Here is a 24094-nt window from a genome sequence, read left to right on the forward strand (position 1 = left end):
CACACAGGGGTCCCCACCCCAAAAAGAAGCTGGGCCAGACCAGTGATTGCCACTCACTAAGGTGATAATTTGCCGTTGTCCCCCAGCAATTACAGATTTCATTTTTCTAGGCAATAGTTGCAAATTGGATATGGGACAGGCAGGGACAGAGATGTAATTTGAAAACCAAAGAGCTGGAGGGAAATTGAAGATTTGTGCTGCTGGTTGAGCAGAATGTCGGAGGCAGAGAACGGAGAATGCCACCTTGTCTACGACTCTGGCGCAAGCATTTTCCTTGAAGTTGGGTTCACTGAGGTATCATTTACATATACAGTAAGATTCACCCCTTTTAGGGTACAGTTCTTTTGAGTTTTGACACGTGTATGATCTTGTCATCACTACCACAATCCCAATACCAAACAGTCTGTCACCCCTAAAGGTCCCCAGTGGTCCTCACAAGTCAACCCCAACCCAAATCCGGGCAACCACAAATTTGTTCTCCATCTTTACCGTTTTGCCTCTTCCAGGAAGTCATATAAATGGAATCATATAACGTGTCACCTTTTAAGTCTGATTTTCACTTAGCAAAATGCAGCTGAGAGTCATCCATGTTATCGCACAGATCGGTAATTCACTCCTCGTTGCTGACCAGTGTTCCATGGTGTGGATATGCCACAGTTTATCCAGTTCTCCAGCTGAAGGGAGGGCATTTGGGTTGTTTCCAGTTTGGGGTGATTGCACATACAGGCTGTAAACCCTTGCATACAGGTCTTGTGTGGCCATGTGTTTTCATTTCTCTTGAGTAAATACCCAGGATTAGGGTTGCTTGTGGTCACGTACGTTTCACTCTTTAGGAAACTGGTGTTTTCTAAACAACTGTACCATTTGCATTCCTGCCAGTTCTGGTTGCTCTCCTTCCTTGTGAAAAATTTAAAGAATAAAGTGAAAAGGGTGCTTCAGGGGTTCTGCTGATAAGGCTTCAGCGTTGCCGGGCGGCTGCAGGGATCGGGGGACCAGGAGGAGAGAGATCCCTGAAGTTTGCCACCCCCATTCGCTGCGACACAGCTTCTACATCAAGATTGCTTTTCCATTTTAATCTTTGTAGAAGCGACGTTTGGGCCCTTGCCGGGGTTACTCGTTGGCCCTCTTTCTGTCATGACTTCCCGTGATGGATGGGTTTTACACATTGGGCATGGAGCCCGTGCTGGGCCTGACACTTGAGATCTGTGACCCCAGATGAATAAATGACCATGGGCTGTTTCCCGCACACTACTGCCTTCGCATGCCGTCTCTCCCTGGAGCTGCCTGCACAGTGGTCTGGGGGCTGTTCTAGCTGGACAGGGCGCGGGGAGACAAGCATGGAGGGGTGGTAACCCCCCTCACCTGGTGATGGAAAGCTTCGAAGCTCAGCCCAAGGGCTGTCTGGACCCAGAGCCCAGCATGTCTGCCAGTCACCAAGAGTGTGCTTCAGGGCTGAGACCAGCAGGGACGAGATACAGATGGAGTGATTGCCAGACCCCACCCTGGCCTTGGGAAATTGATGGTCTCATTTTGGGGGTGGAAATGAGCAACTTACACCCTAGGCTAAACAGTATTACCAAAGGCGACATGTGGCAGTTTGGAGATCCGTGCTCCAAGATGGCAGTCAGCCACACTCCTCTCTCTTGCAAGGAAGGAGAGTACTCTAAAGGCCGGGCTGTCAGTTAAGTGACAGTGGGAGCTCTCAGGTTGATGAGGAGAGGGGCCAGGACCGGGGGGGGGGGGGTGGCAGCAGAGGGCGAGGGGAGCTGCAGGGACAGCAACAGTCCTAGTGGTCGGAATGGACAGCAATGGGAGTTGCTGTGGAAAAGATATTTCATCTGCATGATCCCTGCCAGAGCTGCCCTGGGGACAGTACAGGACCCTGGAGGCTGGCTGGCTCAGGGGCCCCCAAAGATTGGGAGTTGCAGAGGGAACAGTCAGCATCTCTAGGCCTCTCTGGGACCTCCTGAGTCAGAACTGGGGCACTGGAAGGAGAGACAAGCAGCCCCCCAGCAGCCTGGGGCAGCACTCTGGGTAAACTGAGTCATCTCCCGCGGGGTCACAGGTGGGTGGCTGCCAGCCACAGGGTCTGCCGGGACTTATGACAACCTGTGTCTGTCTGTCTGTCCACCCAGGTGCAAGTTCTTCAGTCTGACTGAGACGCCGGAGGATTACACCATCATCGTCGACGAGGAGGGCTTCCTGGGTGAGTGCTTCTGTCCTGGGGCCTGGGCTGGACGGGGGCCTGCGGTCAGTGCTGGCTGGCGCTGCCTTAGTTCCGCCCCCACCTGCTGGTGGGTTAGGAAGTCGGCAGAGCTTCCTTCTCTCCCTGTGTTCTGGCTGGTCCCCTCCCTTTCTACTCATGAAACTTTCCCTCAGGAAAGGCCTCAGAGCTAAAAGGGGGCAGGAGCTGAAGCAGCCAGAAATGCCAGGGGCATGCTCTCTGGGGCACTGACTGTGAGGGGGGGGTGTATTAAATCGTCCTTAGTCCTTGTTCTCACGGAAACAAGCCCCAGTCACCATCCTTTCATGATTTTCCTTTATCTTCCTTCCATTTTTAAAATTGAGATATAACTCACATACCACGAAATTCATCATTTTACAATGTGCAGAGGTTCAGCGGTCTTTGATATTCACAAGACGGTGCGGCCATCACCACTGTCCGATTCCGTAACATTTCCATCACACCAAAAAGAAACTCCATCCCGCCTCCCCCACACCCTTTTAGTTTTATTATTTAAGTTCATTATGTTTGTCCTGCTCTGAAGTGACGGCGAGCATCACTCGTGCTGAACGCTGAGTGATAGGCATTACTTGCAGAGGGGTCGTCACCTGCCCTGCGGTTATCAGTGAGGAGTTGGGAGCGGAGGCAGGAGTCGCATGTCCTGACCCACCAGCTGAGCTCCCCCCAGAGCTGAGTTACAGTCTTCCAAACACGCAGAGAATGCAACAAATCTAACATGTTTTAAAACCCTAGTCCCACCCCAAAGACAACTACTAGTCACTTTTTCTTGATTTTCATTCTAATTCTTTCTCAGGTGGTCTCCTTGAATTTATAGAAACGTTTTCACTTCACGTTACAACTTAAAAACTTCCTGAGACATCAGAGCCTTCCCGCAGCAGTCCTGCCTCCCTGCTCAGGCCCCTACGGTTGGCATTAAAGTTGTTTTAGCTGTTCTCCAGTGAGAAATTTAGGAACTTATCCTTAACGCAGGTTAATTCCCAAAACGGGGCCTGAGAAATGGCATTGTGGGGTCAGAAGTTGACTGTTTTGTGATTCTCGATTCGCGTTGCTGGAGTAATGGTATTGACCCTATTACTGGTGAGAAAGTGAAGCCCCGGGAAGCAACTTGCCCCACTACACTCTGTCATCCTCACGTGCGCTTGGTCTCGGGCACCAAACCAGTATGGGGGGCTGGGCCTGGCCCCCCACATCCCAAGAGGTACAGTGTCCCTCTCTGCCTCCTAGGGGGCAGCTGTGTGGCCAGAGCACGGATGGGGCAGACCCCATGGGAGGCCTTGCCCCACCATCAAAGTACCCGTTTAGTCACTCACTCAACTCACTCATTCATTCATCTAACATTTTCTGAGGACAGGCGCCTTAGATGGGAATTTTGCCTTGACCACAAAACACAGTCACATGAAGAGTGTCTGCCTGGGCAACCCAAACACATGTTTCTTTTCTCATGGGCACTCAGAACTGCTGGGAATTGGGGCACCTCGGATGTGGAAGGAACACCCCAGGGTATCTCTTCTCTGGGAAGAGAGATTCTGTGCAATCCGTCTTCCCAGATGGGAGCAGGCTCTATCTCTGACTCTCCCTCTGGAGGCAGCAAATGAGAAAATACCTTGAGCAGGGAGGGAGGGAGGGAGGCTGCAGGACCTGGTGAGCCGGTTCTGCAGGCCCTGGAAGGCTGTGTTTGCGGGAATTGTCAATAACCAGAGAGCTGGCTGTCCTTCAGCTGAGCTGAGTGGCTGGTTGTTCTGAGCCAGCGCCCAGGGGTGGCGGGAGGCAGTATTTACTGAGCACTGGCCATGTGCGGGCGTCTTGCTGGGCCCTGGAGATGCAGCCGGAATGAGAGGCACCACCTCCAACCCCCTGGGCCTCAGGGCCTGCCAGCTAATTACACCATTCATTGTCGAGCTGCCCTTGTGGCAGGTGTTGCACAAGGAGGGCATGGATGCTGGGAGGGCATATGAGAAAGGATGCCCGCCGTCCAGGAGACCCTACAGCAGAGGCCCTTGAAATAGGAGGCAAGACCAGAGGGTTGAGACTTGACCCCTGAGTCGACATAGGTGGACATTTCCCCAGCCCTAACGGTGCTTCTGTCCGCAGACACTGTGCGGAACGCTGGAAACGACTCTTCTTATCCTCGTTTTATAGATGAGGACATTGAAGCACAGACATGTGATGGAGCCACCCCAGGCCTCACTCCTGGCGCCCTTTATGGGTGTTTCCAGGGAGCAGGCCCTCAGCAGGGTAAAGCAGGGCAGACCAGGAGGTGCAGGTTCCCAGCTGGAGACGAAGAGGCCGTCAGCTTGCACTTCGGTCCTGGGAAGGTGGGGCATGGGGAGGCAAGTTTAAACTATCAGCCGAAGAGTGGCCCAGCCACTGGCTGTCCTGAACCCTGTGACTTCTGAGTGAGAGTCTCACTTCCTGGTCAGTACACCAGGCTGCTTGGATATCCATCTCTGCCCGAGAGAAAACTGTGTACCTCTGTTTTAAGTGGTAAGTATCTCTCTCACTCGTGCTGTGGAGCTGCGGGGGGAAGGTACGCAAAGTCAGACTCCCACTCAGCCTCACTGCTCTCACTGTAACTGGAGCTCAGCAGAGGCGCACCACCTCCTGGGATCATTCCAGTGGCCTGGAGGCTGAAGAGAGAAGACCCATTTTACAAGTGAGGAAACTGACATGTGCCCGGACTCACTATGAGTGATGGGCTGATTTGAACTTGGAAATGCCTTCAGGGTGGTTTCGGCCAAAATGAGAAGAAAATACTGCTGAGAAGGGTGGTGGTTCCCAACAGACCAGGGTCAGGAGCAGTTGAGAAGTGGGGAAGTCTCTCAGAGGGCAGGATTTGGGGTGGAGCGGGGTGGGAGCCGCAGTGAGAGGCAGTGATGCTGAGTTCCACCCTCTCGCCTCAGCTCTGGAAGGGGTGTGTGCGGGTTTCTCAAGAGGCTCCTCTTCAGAAAGGGAGTCTCGTCTTGTGGCTGCCCCGGAGGGACCAGGGAGGGACGCTGGCTGCGCCCACCATGTGAAGGAAGGTGTCCTGTCTCCCAGCTCTGCAAATGTTGCTTCTCACTAAAGGGCCTCCCTTGGCCACTGTTAACATGAGCCAGGGTGCCTCGGTTATTGTTCGCTGGCAGTACTCCAGCGTGAAGTTTTACAGTTAGAAACCAGCAGCTGTCCACAGCTCACTTGTATGTAAGATACTGGACCTTTCCTGGGAGGGAGGGGTGATGGTCAGTGGCATTAACCAGACAGCTCATTCACTGTGGGGTTTTAGAGGTTCTTGGCTCAAATGGATACTGTGTGTCTGGGTGGCAAACAGAAGCGATGTGCATGTGTGTGTTTTGAGCTTTTATGTATTTAATGAGCACTTACTATGTGCAGTGCTACATGTTATCAGGGACCCAGAATAAGAGGAGCAGCAGCCCCTGCCCTGACCGCTGGGGAGTGAGCAGAACCCCAGGTTTGCAGTTAGAGGAGCCCCGCCCATCACAGTCCCCTGTGTGTGTCGGTGTGATCCGTAGGCCTGACTGATCAAAAGACAGAGGGAGGGAAATGTGAAGGAGTAGCTGCTGGCCTCCCCCAGGGCCAAGATGGGGAGGCCTGGATTCGGATCCAGGCTCTGCTACTTCCTGAGCAAGCTGCTCAGCAACTGGGGCCTCCGTGGCTTCATCCCTGAACAGGACCGCCTCCTTCCCCCTCATTTCCGTAAGGCATTCGCAGGGCCGTATGACTTGCACCAGGTAGTCGCCACATCCACCTTGCTTGTCCGCTGGGGCTAACAGTGCAGTGCCCATCAGCGCTCCTGGCATCGCCCTCCTGGCTCTAAGCTCATAACTGACCATTTCAGTAAGCCTTGGGGCAAAGTACTGCCCCCAGCAGGGGTCCCTCTACACAAGGTCCAGGTGAGAGAAGGAGCCTGGATCTCTGATCGAGCCGGTTCTTACTTCCCCTGAAGCTGGCCCTCCCCATAAACACTGATGGGGACAATGCCCACCTTCTTTATCTGGTCATCTGTCGATGGACATTTAGGCTGTTTCCATGTCTTGGCTATTGGAAATAGTGCTGCTGTGAACATTGGGGTGCATGGGTCTTTTCGAGTTAGAGTTTCCTCCAGATATATGCCCAGGAGTGGGATTGATGGATCATACAGCAACTCTATTTTCTAGCTTTTTAAGGAACCTCCATACTGTTGTCCATAGTGGCTGCATCAGTTTACATTCTCACCCACAGTGTAGGAGGGTTCCTTTTCCTCCACACCCTCTCCAGCATTTATAATTACTAGACTTTTTGACGATGGCCGTTCTGACTGGTGTGAAGTGATAACCTCATTGTAGTTTTGATTTGCATTTCTCTGAAAATTAGCGATGCTGAGTGTCTTGGAAAACATATGTTTTAAACAGATGCATAGTATTCTGTCATAGTTGAACTGTGGTTCGGCTACCGGCTCTGACATTGACTTTTATGTAGCTCCCAGGTCTTCATTTGAAATGCTTTTGGGTTGGACGCTTATACTCATGACTCTTTGTCCCTTGAGTAACTACTCCTTTACAGTGAAACTGCACATTTTAAAACTCTTAATACGTTCTCCCCAACTGCCATCCAGAAACCAGCAAAACTACCACCAGCAGAGTTGTAACAGAAAGGCTCAGGGTTTTGTCAACCTCGGACAGCAGAGGTGCTGGTCTTGCCCAGGGTCACACAGCAAGGTGAAACCCACCCACCTGACCCCAGGACTTTTGACCCTGCAGCAGGCAGGGTAGGAGAAGCCTGACAAACTGTGTGGAGGGCGTGAACACGTAGCACAGGGAACCACGCGTCCTGCAGCCGGAAATGGGGGACTCTTGGTGAGGCGGGGGGGGGGGGGGCAGCCAGAGACAGAGCTGCTGACTTTGTGTCTGGAAGGTGGCAGGCGTCCCCAGCGATCCACCAAGGAGCGTCCTCAGCTCTGAGAGGCTATTTTTAGGGTCTTGGACGATGGGCAGTGACAGAAATAATACTCCATTTCAGTCTTGGAATAGGTCCACTTCTCCTCTAGGGAAGGGCGAGCTTACTCCCTGTTGGCCAACCTCCCGGCGGCCCATCCCCACAGCCCCAGAGCAGCACCTTGGGCACCCAGAGGCTTGGCCCGGGTGAGGAGGGGGCCCAGGCAGGCCTCCCCTCTCCCCCAGAGTGCCAGGGCAGCATCTGGGGTTCCCAGGGCCAGAGGCAGCGAGCTCTGTGGCCTCCTGCTTTGCTGCTCTGACAGAGCTTGCCCTCTGGAAGCTTCAGAGAAGTGACCACTGACCCAGAGCTGACCGGCTTCTCCGTCCAGGCCTGCTGCCTGAAGCACCTCACTGGGTTCCATCCAGGGCTGAGAGCCGGGAGCAGCAGGCCCAGAGGCCGGGAGCTGGGTAGACAGACCCCTCCCCGCTCACTGGCCGCCCGGACCTTGGCCAGCATTTGGGTTGACCTGAAATCTCTGGGCAGTGGCAGCCTGTGGGCTGCTCGCCATCCCCTGCCCACCCACTTACGCCCCCATTTCCAGTCGGCCTCAAGCCTCAAGCCTGGGGCCTGTCCGAAACTGCCAAGAGACCCCTCGGAGCAGAGCCTTGGCGACTCCAGCACCCCCTGAAAATGCACTTACCCCAGTGCTTCATGGACTCAGAGGGAACAGCCTTCCCCACTGTATTGGCAGCAGCTTCCCGGCAGCCTCCACTGGAAAGGATGGAGCCAGGACTAGAGTTTGTCCCCGTCTGAGCCCAAAGCCTGGGTTCTGTGCCGCCACCCCCACGTGCTCACTGAGGACCCCACTGGATGATGGACAGGGGACAGAGGGCAGTCCTGAGGCTGAGGCAGCGGAGTGTCCACCTGCGGGTGGGACCGTGGTGTCAGACTGGGGCATTGGAACCCCGGGTTCCCGGACACCCACACTTTACAGTTGTGAAGCTAAGCCCTACAAGAGGAGTTTGCTCAACACCCCACAGAGGGCCGGTGGCAAGGTGGGTCTGGAAGGTGTGCCACCCCCAGAATGAAACATCCCTACCCCTCACCCCCATCATGTACTGCAGCATGACCTTGGGCCAGTCAGCTTCCATCTCTGAGCCTCAGTTTCCTGTTCTATGAAATGGGGAAGCAGCTGGCTTCTCAGAGCCAGTGTACATATGTCTCTGAGCAAATGGACCGCATTCTGCTCAGTCCCCACTGGTGGACTGAGAAGTCAAAGAAGTTGGCAGTGTCTCGGGATGGCACTGGCTTTCCTGATCCTGGAAAGTCGGGTATAGGACTAGGGGATGATGTCAGAGGCCACCTCCCGCCCAGGGTCTGGCAGTGGGACCAAGCCGTGACCGCAGAGACTGAGCTGAGGGGCTGGGGGGAGCAGACAGGGTAGATGGGTGGGAACAGGGGCCTGGACAGAGTAGAGAGGCAGGGATAGCTGCCCGTGTTCCTCCTCATCCGTTTGTTTGCAGTCTCCGTGTGCCAGGCACTGAGAATAGCAGAAAACAATGCCAATCAGGACCGCCGCCCTGGGGGAGCTGACCTGCTAGTGGGGCCAGTCATAGACTTGAGGTAGCCACTCACCCAAGGTGGCTATGGGCATTTAAATGAACTAAGATAAATAAAACTTAAAGCTGTATTTCTTCTGTAGCACTAGCCACATTTCAAGTGCTCTGTAGCCGCATGGGGTGAGTGGCTACCGCTTTGGACAACGCCGGTGTAGACCGTCTCCCTCATCCCAGAAAGCCCTCTCGAACAGCGCTGGGTCCCAGCGTCACAGGGTCTTTGGCTTTTACTCCAGAGGACATGGGAAGCCACTGGGCAGTTCTGAATTGTGAAGAACTTGGACTAGGCAGGCAGAGGACAGGTTCACAAAAGCTGACATGGCCCTGTTGTGTTAGCATGTGGTGACATAAAGGACCCTCCCAGATTTTTCCCAAGAAGGCTTGAGGGGTTCTGCCCTAATGGAAAGGGGCATTTACATTTTTATCATTAAATATGTTTACTAATATTTTGTTTATTACTATATCAAAATGGTGTTTCAGATGATAGGACCATCGGGGCACCCAGCCCTCAGTGGCTCCTGGGGCTGTCTCTGCTTAAGACGGCAGGGTTGGGGGCTCACAAAGCTCCCCCCAGGAAGTCCCCTCCATGGCCAGGTCCAGGGCCCTTAGAATTTCAGGATTGAGCTGGGACCCCCAGTTCTGTGGAACGTGTTTCCTCTGGCAGTCCTGGGGCTGAGAAGTCTGTCTTTTGACACCCCAGATAACAGGTGGACAGACTGGGTGTGGAAGCCCGAGGTCAGGTCCTTTTAAAACTGTTCCTTCTGCTCCCCTCCCCAACTCCCTTCCCTTCCCTGGCAAACCTTCTGCCCCTCCAGCCAGCCTGGCAGAGGACTAGCCCTTCCCAGCCAGCAGGCCCAGCGGGCTCCCTGGGCTGCAGTCGCCATGGTGACCGGAGCTGGGCGGGTAGGGGCCCTCTTGCCTGAGGCCAGCCCAGCTTCCCTTGGGCATCATCATGTCATCACAGCCCCCTTAACTCACCAGTGTCGGGGTCGCTCAGCCTCCGCCCTTGTTGGGGACCTTGCCCTTCTTCCCAGGTGGTGCCCAGCATGGAGCATGAGGGTCTGTTTATAAGTCAGACCTGGGTTTGAATCCTGGCTCTGTTATTCTCTGAGTGATCTTGGGTAAGTCACCAGCCCCTCAGAGTTCTGGTTTGTCACATGGACCGTGGGAATAGCAGCCCTGGTATGGGGTGGGTTTGGGCAGGCGACTGTGATGTGTGAAAAGTCCGGAAATAACACAGTCATTACTGCCAAGTGCTCACCGTTTTACAGCTGGGGAGACTGAGGCCCAACACAGACAAACTACTCGTCCCTGGGGTTCCCGCCCTGCTGAGCTGCCTGGCACATCCAGAGGCCTCTGAGGGCCTTCCCTGCTCTGTCCTCCCAGGATGGGACATTTGAGGCCGATCCCATCCTCCTTTGATGGATGGGGGCACTGAGTTTCCGAGGGTGTGCTGGCCGAGGTCACACAACTGGGGCTTATCAGTCACAGGCCTGCCTGCCTTGTCCCCGTCCAGAGCTGCCCTCCTCAGAGCACTTGAGTGTGGCTGACGCCACCTGGCTGGCCCTCAACGTGGTGTCAGGCGGCGGCAGCTTCTCCAGCTCCCAGCCCATCGGCGTGACCAAGATCGCCAAGTCAGTCATCGCCCCGCTGGCTGACCAGAACATCTCCGTGTTCATGCTCTCCACCTACCAGACGGACTTCATTCTGGTAAGCCGCGGCCCGTGCTGAGGGCCTTGGGCACTGTGGGCACTCCACAGACGCGGTCTGCAGAGTCTGTCACCCACCTCGGGTCACAGGCAGAGAGAGGTCAAGGATACCTCGGGTCGTTAGTCCTCTGTCAGCATGGCCTAGGCCCAGCCCCACCGTCTGCCTTTTGTGTGGACCAAGCTTAGTTTGAGCTGGAGGCCAGGCAGTGAGGGCTGGGGACATGTGGGTGGGGCCCCCTCCCAGCTGGACATCTGGCTCACCAATCCCATACCCCTCCTGGGGTGTCTGGTCACGGAGCCAGCAGCAACTCCTAGCCACCGTGTCATTCTTGCTTGTCTCCTGTGGGGCCTGGCCACCCTCCAGAGCATGGGCCTGGGAGGGCTGGAGACAGATCTGGGCACCACACTCAAGAGTGTAGAGTGGGACGTGGACCTGTACCTCCTGGCCCTCGGCACAGTCTCCTCCCCTCTGTGTCCTCCCTGCTGCTCCTGGGAAAGCACATGCCCTGATCCTGGGCTCCTGTCCCCCACCAGGACAGCGAGAGACAAGAATGAAGGAAGCTGGTTCTGGGTACAGAATCTCAAATCTCAGAGTGAAGGGGCCAGTGCCTCCAGGCCCACTCCACCCAGGGACCATGGGACACTTACATCCTTGACTCCCCATCCCCAGGTGCGAGAGCGGGACCTGCCCTTCGTCACCCACACCTTGTCATCAGAGTTCACCATCCTGCGGGTTGTCAATGGCGAGACGGTGGCAGCTGAGAATCTTGGCATCACCAATGGCTTTGTGAAGCCCAAGATGGGTGAGTTGAGGGAGGAGGGATCTGTGCAGAGAGACATCAAGAAGTTATCAGGTCCTGTGCCAGGGCAGCCCCGTTCTTAGAGCATCAGTTGAGGGCCAGGCATAACACAGTACAACAGTCCTGGTCAGACCTTATGCCCAAAGTCTAGCGAGGGTGCAGCCAGCGATGGCCAGAGGCCACCCCTAACCTGACCTGGGGTATCAGGGCAGGCCTCTAAAGCCAGTGACTCTCAAGCTGAAGCTTGGAGCACAAATAGGAGCTAACCCAAGTGGTGAAGGTTGGAAAGGGCGTTCTAGGCAGCTGGCATGGCATGTGCAAAGGTCCTGGGCCCTAGAGGTAAGCCTGGAGAATCAGGAGAGCTTTAGGTGGTGATGGGGGCCAGATTTCACAGGGCCTGCAGCCTGTCCTCCCCAGAGCAGCTGCTGCTGCCCCCACCCCTGTTCCTGGGCCCTCCCACTGCCCCGCTGCTCCTCCCGTCCCCGCTCAGCGCCTGATGTCTGTGCCCTCGCAGTCCAGAGGCCCGTCATCCACCCCCTGTCCAGCCCAAGCAACAGGTTCTGCGTCACCAGCCTGGACCCCGACACACTGCCTGCTGTTGCCACCCTCCTCATGGACGTCATGTTCTACTCCAACGGGTAGGAGTGAGGGGCTGCAGGCTGGGCTGAGGGGCGACGTGGGTCTGTTTAGAACTCGCGTCTGAGAGGGGAGGCACAAATCTGCTCTGGGAGCCAGTCTCGAGGGTGAGGCACAGACCAGCCCTGGAAACTAGTCTAAGAGGGGAAGTCATGGCTCTACCCCAAAGCCCCATTCTAAGAGGGGAGCCATTCTTCCCTGGGAGCCCCAAAGCTTGGTGAAGCCCCCAGCCCACATGTAGATGTGACAAACACCCCCTGTCCCCTGAGCTCCAAGGGCGAGCCTAGTCACTTGAAGAGACAGGAACTCAAGTTTTTTCATTTGGTGGATGCCAGGTTTTGCAATTTTCCATAAAGCAGATTTTAAGTTTAAGCCAACACCAGGTGGGGTGGGGCCGGGGTCCAGCAAGCTGACAGTGACCACAGGCTGTGTGTGCCCTGAGATGTGGGCCAACACAGGGACAGAGACACCGGGCAAGTGTCACCTGCGCCGAGGGCCAGCTGGGTCCCAGCACTGTGAAGTGCAGTGCTCACCTCCATGAATGCCGTGGAATCATTCGCATTTCACAGAGAAGGAGACCGATGGGGGGCATTGGCTCAGGGTCCCCCAGTGAGGCAGGATCAGAGCCAGGACTTGGCCAGGCTGGTGCTCTCCCCAGCACCCTGAGGCTGATGGGCAGAGCAGGCGGGCTTGGCAGGGGTCACGGTGTAGCAGGGGCCCCACGCCACCCCTCACCAGCTCTCTCGGCCCCCAGGGTGAAGGACCCCATGGCAGCCGGTGACGACTGCGGCCACATCCGCTTCTTCTCCTTCTCCCTCATCGAGGGCTACATCTCCCTGGTGATGGACGTGCAGACCCAGCAGAGGTGAGCTGGCCAGGGTGGGGGGGGCTTGTGATGGGCATGTCACCCACCCTGCCCTAAAAGACCATGGGTCACCCAGTGTCATCCATCACTGTTTGTCCCTCAGCCCCCCATCTAGAGCTGGGGAGAGGTAACCTGACCAGTCCGAGCAAAGAGGGCAGTTGTTCCAAAATCCGGCCCCTGCCTTGCATTCCTGTCCCCATCCCGCCCGCCCCCAGATGAGGGAGCTACACAACGAGTGCGTCGAGGGTTCGGGAGGCCCCTTGGGACCCCTGAGCTCAGGCCAGCCACCCCCTCGCTCTGGCCCTGCACTGAGTGCCCCAGGGGCAGGGGACGGTGCAGGGAGGGCTGGCGGAGGGAGCATGGTTAACATCTGGGGATGAACATCCATCCCAACATTGCTCACTCCCGTTTAAGGTTTCCTAGTAACCTGTTGTTCACGAGCGCATCCGGAGAGCTCTGGAAGATGGTGCGGATCGGAGGACAGCCCCTGGGATTCGGTGAGCCCCACGGACTTCAGCACTGGGACGGGGGGTGGGGGGTGGGCCAGCACTGCTGATGCACCTGTACCCCTGGTATAGATGGGGAGACTGAGGTCCCCACTGCCCACGGTCCCTTAACCTTTGAACGACAGGAAGCACTGGCCTCCAGAGGATGGGAGGAGCGGCTTCAACCACAGCACTCATTTCCCCCAACTCGAAAATTAAAACCTGCTTGTAATTAGAACACTGGGGACATGGTAAAAATTGAAGAGGAAAAAAAAAAATCACTCCTCAGTCCCACTGTTGACAGCTAATGACTGCTGTCATTTTTAATGAGTTTCTTTCACATAATTACTGTCCATCTCTCAGTAAAACTCAGACGTCCCAGCCCCTCACCCACTAAATACCTCACCTTTTCTGTCCCAGGGAAGAAGCACTTCTCCCTGTGTACCCATAGTGACCTGATCCCGTCGGAGAAAATTCACACGAATTCCCTAAGACTCAGTCTAGCCTCAATGTCCACAATTGTCCAAACTGTCTTTGGGAGATAGTTTGTCCCATGAGCATTTTCCAAGGAGCCATGGTCTCAGACCCCTCAGTTAGAAGGGCCATGCGGTACTGATTCTCCCAGAATCGGGTGTAGGCTGCTGGCCCTGTTGTGGTGACTGCAGCGAGCTTTTTCTTGGTAATAGAAATGATTTCTTTGGGCTAGACTTGTCAGACCAAAAAGCTTGTGCCCAGAAGAGGGTCTTGGTAAATCACAGGATGGTTGTTTCCAGGGAGCACCCCTCAGCCAGCCCTGGTGGGGTCGGTAAACCCTGACTTCCCATAGACAGAGCATAGAGTGTTTCAGTTAAGGACAGACTGCTCCAGGGCCATCAGGTCAGCCCTGGGGGCTCTGCTCCTGGGACAGGACACAGAGGTAGCAGGGCATTTTGACCCTGGGGGCAACGGGTCCATGAGGGAGCCAGGTTCTGCCGCCTGCCTGTGCCTTTCTGTCAGCAAGGTCACAGAGGAACAGTAACTCCACGACTGGACAGCACCCCCTAACTGCTCACATCAAGGCCAAAGCCAGAGCATCCTGGGGGCAGGGTAGTGGGCTGCTCTCTGGAGTGCTAGGACACGTATACTGAGGGCTCCTGGTCCGACCCGGGGCTTCAGCCTGTCTCTCAGGCTGCCTTCTCCAAGACCCCAGCATTTCTCCTACCTACATTCTCCACAGACCCCAGCATTTCTCCTACCCACGTTCGCTGCCCAGTTCAGGGCCATGGGGATGTGGAGACTGAGTCACCCAGAGGAAAGGTCGCCAGTGAAGAAGGCTGAAGGAAACCAGGGTGACCTCGGGGGTGCCGTTAACCTGGGAGCCTCTGTTTCCTGACCTGTAAAATAAGGATGACAGTGGATGCTGCTTCAGGGTGGTTCTGAACGCTCCGCAACGTGTCAGTTACACCAACTGGTTGCAAGCAGCAGTTGCTGTCACTGTCACGTGTAAGGCTTGGAGAATGTCAAGGAAAGGAAGGCTTCCCGGAGGAGGTGGCTCCAGAGCTGACCAGCAGATATTTACCCCACTGATGGGGAGGAGAGGGCAGTGCCAACAGAGGGAGGTGTGACACAGAGGCACCTCTCCACAGTAGAAACAGTGGGAGAGGAGCCTCATTGGGTCATCACAGGCAGAGGGGCAGGGTCCTGATGCCAGACCAATGGGTCTGTCACCATTTCTTCCTGAAGGTAGAGGGACCAGCAGAGCAGGAGGGTCAGCCAGGCATCACTGGGGAGGAGACTCAGGCAAGAAGCAGGAATACGTGCACATCGGCTTGTCTTTTTATTTCCAGCTTTGGTTCGGAGTTTACCAGAATACACTCAGTATAATAATATTACAGAAAAAAGAAAGTCAGGATGAAGGGAGAATCAAGGTGGAGAGAGCAGATGAAACTCAGCTGTCTTACCCTCTGCGTGTTGCTGTGGGCTGTTCTGGGCGGCCCTAGGGAAGACTGCAAGGAACAGCACCGTGAACCTGGCGGGCAGCAGCTGCATCTGCCTTCCAGGATGTGGAGGGGTTTAGCACCAGGCTAATAGCTGTAAATAGCCCTGCAAGAAAAATAACTTATTGCGAATCTGAAAGATTCTAGCTTGGTGGATTCCATATGTTTTTGACCACAGTTTGGGATAAATATGTTTTCCATCACAGCCCAGGATGCACATACACAGACAACTCTACAGTTTCACAAAACTCAGCTCACTCCAATACTATCCTTTTCTATTGTCATTTTGTAAAATGCTGGTCACCAGTCTTCTAAATTGATATCCCACATGGGTCACCGTGACCACGCACGGTTGGAAAGGCACCATTCTAGACCCTAATCTCCTACCCACCCCCCTTTTGTAGGAATAAAAATGAATGTGTCTGTAGCTAAAGGATCTTAGGATACAACCGGTCTCCACTAAATAGCACCCCAGGCAGTCACAAGGCCTGAACAGCCACCGAAGGGGCCTCCATCCAGGAGCCCCGGGAGACCGAGCAGAAAGCGGAAACTTGAGAGACCTGTGAAGTCACCTCCTGGGTCCCAGGACGGGCTGACGAGCAGGACCAGGACCAGGGAGTGAAGGGGTGCAGAGGATGCTTTAGGCGCTGATGGCAGTGGAGGAAGGCTGGACCTCAGGTTGATGCCCAGGCTCAGGCCTCAGAATCCCATGGGGAGCTGGTGGCCAGATTGGACTCTCCCACTCAGTGGGGACAGTGTTGGGGAAATGCATCATTGCCAGACGCATTTGAGGTATTGTGTTGATGGAGAACAGTGGTCCTCAGATCCTGGAGGTCTTCCTGTAGGAGGAAGCTTTGCATGGTGCCTTCAAATCAGGGAGAAAGGTGGAGGTTGGTGGAGGACCATCGCCAGGCAACCCCAAGGCCACCTTATTGGCTGAGGTTTGGGGGAGACCAGAAAGCGCCACTGCTTTGAAGATTTAGAAGGAGAAATCACATTCCTTGTGATCAGCTGCCTGACTGCCTTTAGGACAGGCAGGGACCTTTACCCAGGAGGGACTCAGATGAGGAAACTGAGGCTCAGATGGCTTGATTTGGCCACATCATCTGGCTAGAAAAGAGTCAGAGCAACAGAAAAGGGGGCCTGGACCCATGTCCCCTTTTTACGCACACTGCCTCCTGCTCTGTCTTAGAGAACTCGCAAGGTGGCAGGGAAGGTGAATCCCATGTGCAACGCACGGAAACAGGCAGATGATCCCAGTTAGAGCTGGGTTCTGTGGCGCCCTGAGGATAGAGAGCTCTTCACTGGCCAAGGAGGTCAGAGAAGGCTGCTGGATGGAGGGGCCTGTGCACTAAGCCTTCAGGGCGTGGGGTGGGGAGTCTCTGGGAAGACTGGGTGCAGGGCAGGCACTGCCAGCAGAAGGATGGAGAAGCTGGAGAGCAAGGAGGGCCAAGGATGTGCTGGGTGACGGGGTAGGGAGGAGGCTGAGCGAGGTCCCCACCTCTGTCCCCAGATGAGTGCGGCATTGTGGCCCAGATCTCCGAGCCCCTGGCTGCTGCAGACATCCCCGCCTACTACATCAGTACTTTCAAGTTTGACCACGCACTGGTGAGTATCCAGCACCCGCCCTGGCGCAGGAGAAGCTGGTTCCAGGGGCTCACAGGTGTTCACTCCCTCCCGCCCCTGCAGGTACCAGAAGAGAACATCAACGGTGTCATCAGCGCCCTGAAAGTCAGCCAAGCAGAGAAGCATTAGGAGGGCCTGCTCCGCTCCCCTCCGGCCGCCCCCCAGGCCTGGGCCTGGCCCCACCCCGAAGACTCTTCATGCAGTATTTCTCAACAGACTGGAAAATCAGCCCCGGGGACCCCAAAGCAGGGGCCTCTGGGAGACACCTCCAACGGCTGACCCTTCCCTTAGGCCTGAGGCCCATGCCAAGGTCTCCCCTTGCCCTCCTGCCTTCCTGGAGCCCCCAGACCCTCCAGAGAACACTGCACCTTCTCCTCCCACCCCTGCCCCAGAAAATGATGTCTGAGGCCCAGGGAGCTTGTGAGCTGACCCACCTCCCCATCCAACCTTGCCCACAGCTTGGGGCAGACGCCGAAGGAAGCTGGCGCCTTCTACAAGACACTAGGGTACCGATTCTTGTGTCATCCTGGGGGGCTGGCTGAGCGGGGCTGAGTTCACGGAGCCCGGTAGGCCCTCATGAGACCACGCTGTGGTCGCTGGTCTCTGGTTCCCTTGTTCCTGCAGAGTGGAGGCCAGTGGGCGGCCCTCTGGTCCTGTGCTGGCGAGGCTCCGAGGGAGCTCGGGTGGGGACTTGAGTTGAGGGAGGGAACGCCAGCCACCTTGCCTGCCAACCGCAGGGCCTGTGCCCTGACTCCCAGCAAGACTGCCAAGGGGGCCCTGTCCAGACCCCATCATAAGCACTCAGGCCTGGGGGAGGGGGTTCCCGGGAGACACCCCCCCAGCCTGGGGCACAAGCTCCTACCCCCTCTGCCTTTCCTTCTTGGGCAGGCAGAGCCTCGGTTCCCCCAAGTGGGGACATCCCCAGCATTCGGGGCCTGGGGTTTCTTAGGTCACCCCCACCTCCCCAGCAGCTGACTAGACCAGCACAGGGCTCCCCCATCATCCTGCCCACTCCCCCCGCTCCCACCCCACTTTTGGGGGAAACACAGAAGGCCTCTGCCCCCAACTCACCTGCCCACCTGTCCCTCAGTCCAGGGACCGTGGCGTTCATGAGTACACGACCTAGGAGGCAGCTTATCTGAGCCTTAATAGCGAAAGCCGTACCTTATTTTAGTTTCTTATTTAATGTGTTTGCACCCAGGCTGCGGGCGGCAGCAGCCTCAGGGGACAGGGCCCTCTGAGGCCGCTGGGGGCCCAGAGCTTGACATTGCTTGGCTGGCACCCTGTGGGGCCGGGCTCGGGCACAGGGAGCTGGAGCTGCCTCGGGGGCCTCTGCGGCAGGGAGCTGGGAGCAGAGGTCTGCTATGAGACAGGTCCCCAGGGCCCCCTACACAGGGCTGCCCAGCCAGTCCCACGGACAGGTGCCCAGGCAGAGTCGTTCTGAGCATCTGAGGGGCCCTGAGGGCCACAAGGAGGTGGAAAGCCAGGTGGCAGGCCAGCCCCCATGGACAATGGGGTGACTCCCGTGCCTCCTCCCCAGCTGGAAGGGCTTTCCAAGCGAGCAGGACCTGAGGGGCCCTCCTCGGCGCTCGGGCAGCAGCTGACGTGTGTGCTCGGAGAAGGGACCTTCTCTTGGCCTGGTGACATGCGAGCCGCGTGGGACCCTCTGAGCCCTGCAAGCCCACCAGGTGGGGGAGCTGTGCATCTAGGTCCTTGCAGGCATTCAGGGCTCCAGCACTGATTCAGAACCCACTTTTCTTTTTTTTAAGTTGACTCATTTTGCACAAAACTCCAAAACAACCAAAACGTGTCAATACTTTGCTGGTTCCAAAATGGGGGTGGCCCTTCAGGCCCCGAGTCCCCTTTGTGTCCTTGGAAGGCCTTGATTTTTCCGTGGCGCGTCTCTCCAGACCCCCTCCCGTCGGCTCCCCTCACCGTGTCCCCTCCCCGCCTCTCCTCCCGCCGAGCCAGTGTCGGCCCCGTGCCCCCCAGAAACGTGTGCCCCAGACCCCCTAGGACGTATATTGTACACACATATAAATACCTGTGTTTTATGTTGATATAGATATATACTGTAAATAGCATATATACTTGAGCAATATATGTTAATATATAGCGTGAGAGCGCGTGCACGGGTGTGTGCGCAGTACGTGGACACAGACTCCACTGTGTGTCCGTGCGCGTGTGTGTGGGCGTGCCCCGCTGTGTCTGCCATGCACACAGGCACATTTTGAGCCACCATATATTTTTAATTCAAGTATATAGGCAATACGATTATTAGAGAAGCCGACTGGCGGCCTCGGCCCTGACTTGAGAAAAACTAAACCAGCAGCCCAGGAACTGAGCCCCGGGGTGCGTGTTGAGGGTCCCTACCCTCTCCTCCCCGAGTCTCCCTTGAAAGTAGGATTTGGCTCCTTCCCACCCCACCCCACCCCCATTTCTACCACCAAGGCCCCCAGACACCCTTGTTTTATTGGGGGACAGCAGCACGGAGGGAGGAGCAGTTGGAATTTCTTGCTTTGGAACAGAACGGCCCCCTTGCCAGTCCTCTCGACCTGAAGACCTGGGTCAGCTGGACGGTCACCCTCTGGGTTTCCGTCCAGGTCTGCTCCCCGCACCCTTGATCACTGACGGCTCACCTGGTTTCTTTCACCTGCAAGGTAGAAAGCTCAGGTTCGTTTCCCAGGTGTCATCCTGGGGACAGGCCCTGCCTCTCTGAGAAGTGGGTGGATGCCCTTGACGTTTCCAGGAGGGGCTGGTGCAAGGACTCGGCTCTCCCCGCTGCACAGGTGTGTATCCAGCCAACGGGGCAGGAGCCGACATCCGGGAAACCCACTCCCTCTCTTCCCCATCCTCTGCCCCCTAGCCGTGTGCGGAGGCCAGCACGTCCTTGGGGTCATCGTGGTCAGGGGTTTGATCTCCAGCCATCTGGGGAAAGTGAGCGGTTTTCCCTGTGGCTGGCTGCCCCCAGCCATTTCCAGCGGTTGCCGGGTCTCCAGACCCACAGAGGCAGTCTGAGGAGCACACCCTGCTGGGCTGGGCACTCTTGGCTGTGTTTGGGGGGTGAGCAGGCGGCCCTGGAGCTGCCACCTGGGTTCCAGGTGTGTCTTTTGCTTCTGTGCTATTCCCTAGTAAGAAAGCTCAAACCATCTGAACGCTGCCCTTGCCCCTCGCTCGCCCCATCACTACACACTACAGAGTGGGGAGAGGGAGGAAGGCGGGGAGCTGTGGACACCCTCTTCGCCCCCGCCCCCAGTTACAGAAATCTGCCCCTTTGGTTCGACCCTCACTGCGGGCTCCCCTGGTTCCTAAGAAACCCCCTTTCTCCTTCAGCCCCAGGCCTGAGCCAGCACAGAGTAGGGCGGTGCCCACACCACTGCCCTCAGCCCAGGGCACACATCTGAGCACGAGAGGTGCACAGACCTCCCAGGATTCAGGGTCCAGAACCCCCCAGGCACCAGCATTGTCCCCTCCCACCAGCTCGAGGCCACAGGCCCCCGGTGGGAAAGGAGGGAGTGGGTGGCCCGGAGCTGGCTGCTGGGGCCTCCCATTAAGGCAGCATGTCCTCAGTGACCAATGTGGTATCTAGAGGATGCCTGGTCATTTGGGGCTTGTCCCCTCTGAGGTGACAGAGGATGCCATGGAGGTCAGGAGAGGAGGCTTTGGGAAGGTGGGAAAGGTCAGGCCACTACCCCAAGCCAAGGGTACCATTTGCCTGATAATCACAAATGAACCTGCCCACCCACCAGCCCCTCTGGCCACAGTTCCCATCCACCCTGGGCCACCATTCTGAGCCTCTGGGTCTGGGCTCTTCCCAGACCCAGCTAAGAGAGGGGACCTTGGGAACCTCCCAGGTGATGGCACAGCAGCCCTGTGGCTGAGGGATTTTTTGATGCCACTTCCTGAGTGAAAACGGTGAGGGGTAGGTAGGAAGCACCCCCAATGTATCTGTGCCCACATAAGCCAGGGCTGGGGAGCAGCCCAGGCACCAATGTCACGACCGCCGAGAAGTGGCGGTGGTGGTTCGCTTGGTGAGTGGAGCTTGGTGGAGGATGATGGGGTCTCCTAGCGGAAAGCCAGGGGCTTTGGCTTTTCGGGTTTCCTGTATTGTGCCAAGGAGGTGCTAGGTCTGGAGTGGGAAGTAGCCCTCTATTCAAAGACCCACGTGGGATGGGAATGACCACAATGGCTGACGGTGGTCAGCCGGGCAGAGGGCGGAGAGCGGGCTTGGGAAGAGTGGCTGGGACTTGCCCTGAGGGGAGCTGAGCCCTGGTATAGCTAGATACCTTTTCCTCCATCTCAGAGCCCATCCCAGCTCTTTTCTTTGTTTCATTTTCAAATTAGAGGGAGCAAAAGGACAAGCTTAACTCTCTCCCTAAACCCGGGGAGAAAGCCACGGGGTGGGCTGCAAGCTTCAGCTTTGAAACCCATGCCCTCCTAGGAAGTCTGTTTTCTCGGGCGGAGCAGGACAGGAGTTCTTGACTGAGGCAGCCTGCTGTCCTTGGGGCTGAAGGCACCATCTGTGACCTGGACTGGAGGTAGAAGGCTCAGCCTGGCCCGTGGCTTCCGTGGGCAGCCTGGTGGGGAGGAGGATTGTGGCTCTCAGTTCAAGGTGGAGGATGCTGTGACAGTGGGCAGTGCTGGGAGTCAGGACAGTGTTCTGTTTATACACACACACGTGTGGGCGTGTGCTGTAACACCCACTAATACGTATGTGAGCAGCAGAGCCCAGATCAGAGTTAAGGGACTGGCTCACTGAGTATTTTGAGACCTTGGTACATTCTTACCCGTGGGCCACATGTACAGTTGAAAGGGTGGGGGTGGCAGACCTCTATCACGGGACCGCCCATCCCCTTGACTTTGTTAAAACTGCTCTGGGGAGGGGGCAGAGGTGCCCCTGCAAGGTCTAGACCTGCCGGGCCAACTCCAGGAAGAGCCAATCCTGAAGACAGTATTTATAGGGAGAGATTCTGGGGATCGGTGCCCCCTCGCCTACTGGGGTTTGTCCACGAAGAGCGTCCAACAAAGTTGGGAGACTACAGGTGGGACACGGCAGGGGAATGAAAAACAGGCCAAATTCAGGTCCCAAGACAGAGGCCATGCGCAGTGCATTTTCCTCTCCACTGCTTCAGTTTACCTGTTCAGTTAATGGTCCAGGAAGAACTGGGCAAAGTTGGTTCTGAAACGGGGTGGGGTGGAGGGTTGGCTAACAGCAAACAAAACCCCAGGCCCTCCTCTTGCTCTTTGCCAGAATCATTTCCGTTATTCTGAGATGGGGTTAAGTGGATGCTGGATACACAGTGGGGCTGAGAGGGGTCTCTGCCCTGCCCAGGGTCTCGTCTTGGGTCTCGCCCTCACCCGGCATGCCCTGGGTCACCAGCAGTAGAAGTGACACCTTACACCTGTCCCAAGGTCTGGGTGAGGGGAGAACTGGGCAGCCCTGCACCCTGGGGTCCTCATGCTTTCTTTCTTTCTTGAAGAAATACAAAACCCTCGAGATTCATGTACTGTATGACAGAGAGAAAAAAGTACCTAATGTTCCCCCCCAAAAAACAGTATATTTTGTACTTTGTAAAGTGTTCATTAAAATGGAGGAAAAAAACGATGTTGGCTGACGTCTGCCTGATTCTGTGTTGACCCGGGCTGCATCTCATCTCTCTCCATCCTCCGTACTGAGGCTGGGGGAACACGGGCCAGGAGCTGGGAAGGCCGAGCAAGAATCTGAGAAAGGAAATAGCTCTAATACAGCCCCTCTCGTTCTAAGTTACTCGATGCTGTGTAACAAGTTGCCTCAAAACTTAAGGCTTAAAATAATTATGTGTCCTGCTTTCTGTGGGTGTGGAAACTTTTGAAAGACCCAGCAATCCCACTCTGATGTACTGACCCAAGAAAACTGAAAACACGTCCAGCCAAATACTTGTGTGGGGATGGTCAAAACAAATAAAACGCTGGGCCAATGTCAGACTTGTACATGGATGTTTTGGCGTTATTCACAGTAGTCAAAAAGTGGAACTAACCCAAATGTCCATCAACTGATGAATAAGCAAAATGTATGTCAAAAACAGAACTGTCCCCAGATGATTCTGTTCCACAGCCAAGGTTGAGAAGGCCAGGGTTAAGGCGTCGAGTTTGCCCAAAGGAATCCCAAAGCCCCCATGGAGGACACTGCCTCCTCTGGCTGCACCGTGGGGCAGCTGCCTCATCCTGCATTCATCTGGGGCAGGCAGCCCCCAGATGCACCTGCTGGGGTGGATGCATCCTTCTCACCATGCATCCCCGGCCCCAGCAGGTCCTGGAACACAGCAGGCGCTCAGGACTGTGTACCCACTCAGACCCCCGCTTCTCCCCCCGGGATAAGGGTCAACTGCAGCCATGGAACAGCTTACAGCCAGTTTTCATCTCCAAGGTGGGCTCAAGTGGGGCATTTATTTATTATTATTATTATTATTATTATTATTATTATTATTATTATTATTATTATTTTATTATTATTGTCGATTTACAACACTGTGTTAGTTTCAGGTATACAGCAAAGTGATTCAGGTTTTCTTCCATTGTAAGATATCAAATACAGTCTTCTGTGCTATACCATAAAGCTTTATCTATTTTATATATAGTAGTGTGTATCTGTTAACCCCACAGTCCTAATTTATCCCTCCCTCCTCCCTTTCCCCTTTGGTGACCGTGAGTTTGTTTTCTATGTTGGTGAGTCTATTTTACATATAGATTCATTTGCATTATTTTTAGGTTCTACATATAAGTAATATACAATATTTGTCTTTCTCTGCCCTACTTTACTTAGTATGATGATCTCTAGGTCCTCCGTGTTGCTACAAATGGGAGTATTTCACTCTTTTTTATGGCTAATATGTCATTGTATATATATATACACGTGGAGTACATATACCACATCTTCTTAAACCAGTTGTCGGTTGATGAGCCCTTGGGCTGTTTCCTTGGCTATTGTAAATAATGCTGCTATGGACACTGAGGTGCAGGTATCTTTTCAAATTATTGTCTTTGGTTTTTCTGGATACCCAGGAGAGGGACTGATGGATCATATGGTAAGTCTATTTTAAGTTTTTTAACAAACCACCATACTGTTCTCCATAGTGGCTACAACAATTTACATTCCCACCAATAGAGCAGGAGGGTTCCCTCTTCTCCACACCCTCCCCAGTATTTATTATTCATAGACTTTTTGATGATGGCCATTCTGACCAGT

The 24094-nt window shown here is 55.4% G+C and overlaps 1 protein-coding gene across 1 annotated transcript in view; it reads left to right on the plus strand.

Moving 5' to 3' along the window:
* The window catches only part of CASTOR2 (cytosolic arginine sensor for mTORC1 subunit 2), a 51180-nt gene extending 28706 nt beyond the window's left edge, over positions 1-22474 (plus strand). Inside the window, exons 2-9 of the mRNA XM_031432781.2 lie at positions 2136-2206; positions 10289-10482; positions 11152-11284; positions 11796-11919; positions 12672-12782; positions 13197-13279; positions 16757-16851; positions 16933-22474. Coding sequence (XP_031288641.1) covers positions 2136-2206; positions 10289-10482; positions 11152-11284; positions 11796-11919; positions 12672-12782; positions 13197-13279; positions 16757-16851; positions 16933-16998 — 877 coding nt within the window. The 3' untranslated portion in view covers positions 16999-22474. The remainder of the gene's footprint in view (positions 1-2135; positions 2207-10288; positions 10483-11151; positions 11285-11795; positions 11920-12671; positions 12783-13196; positions 13280-16756; positions 16852-16932) is intronic.
* Positions 22475-24094: the final 1620 nt, after the last annotated feature.

Source organism: Camelus dromedarius, chromosome 24 (genome assembly GCF_036321535.1).
Source record: "Camelus dromedarius isolate mCamDro1 chromosome 24, mCamDro1.pat, whole genome shotgun sequence".
In the NCBI taxonomy this organism is placed as follows: Eukaryota; Metazoa; Chordata; class Mammalia; order Artiodactyla; family Camelidae; genus Camelus; species Camelus dromedarius.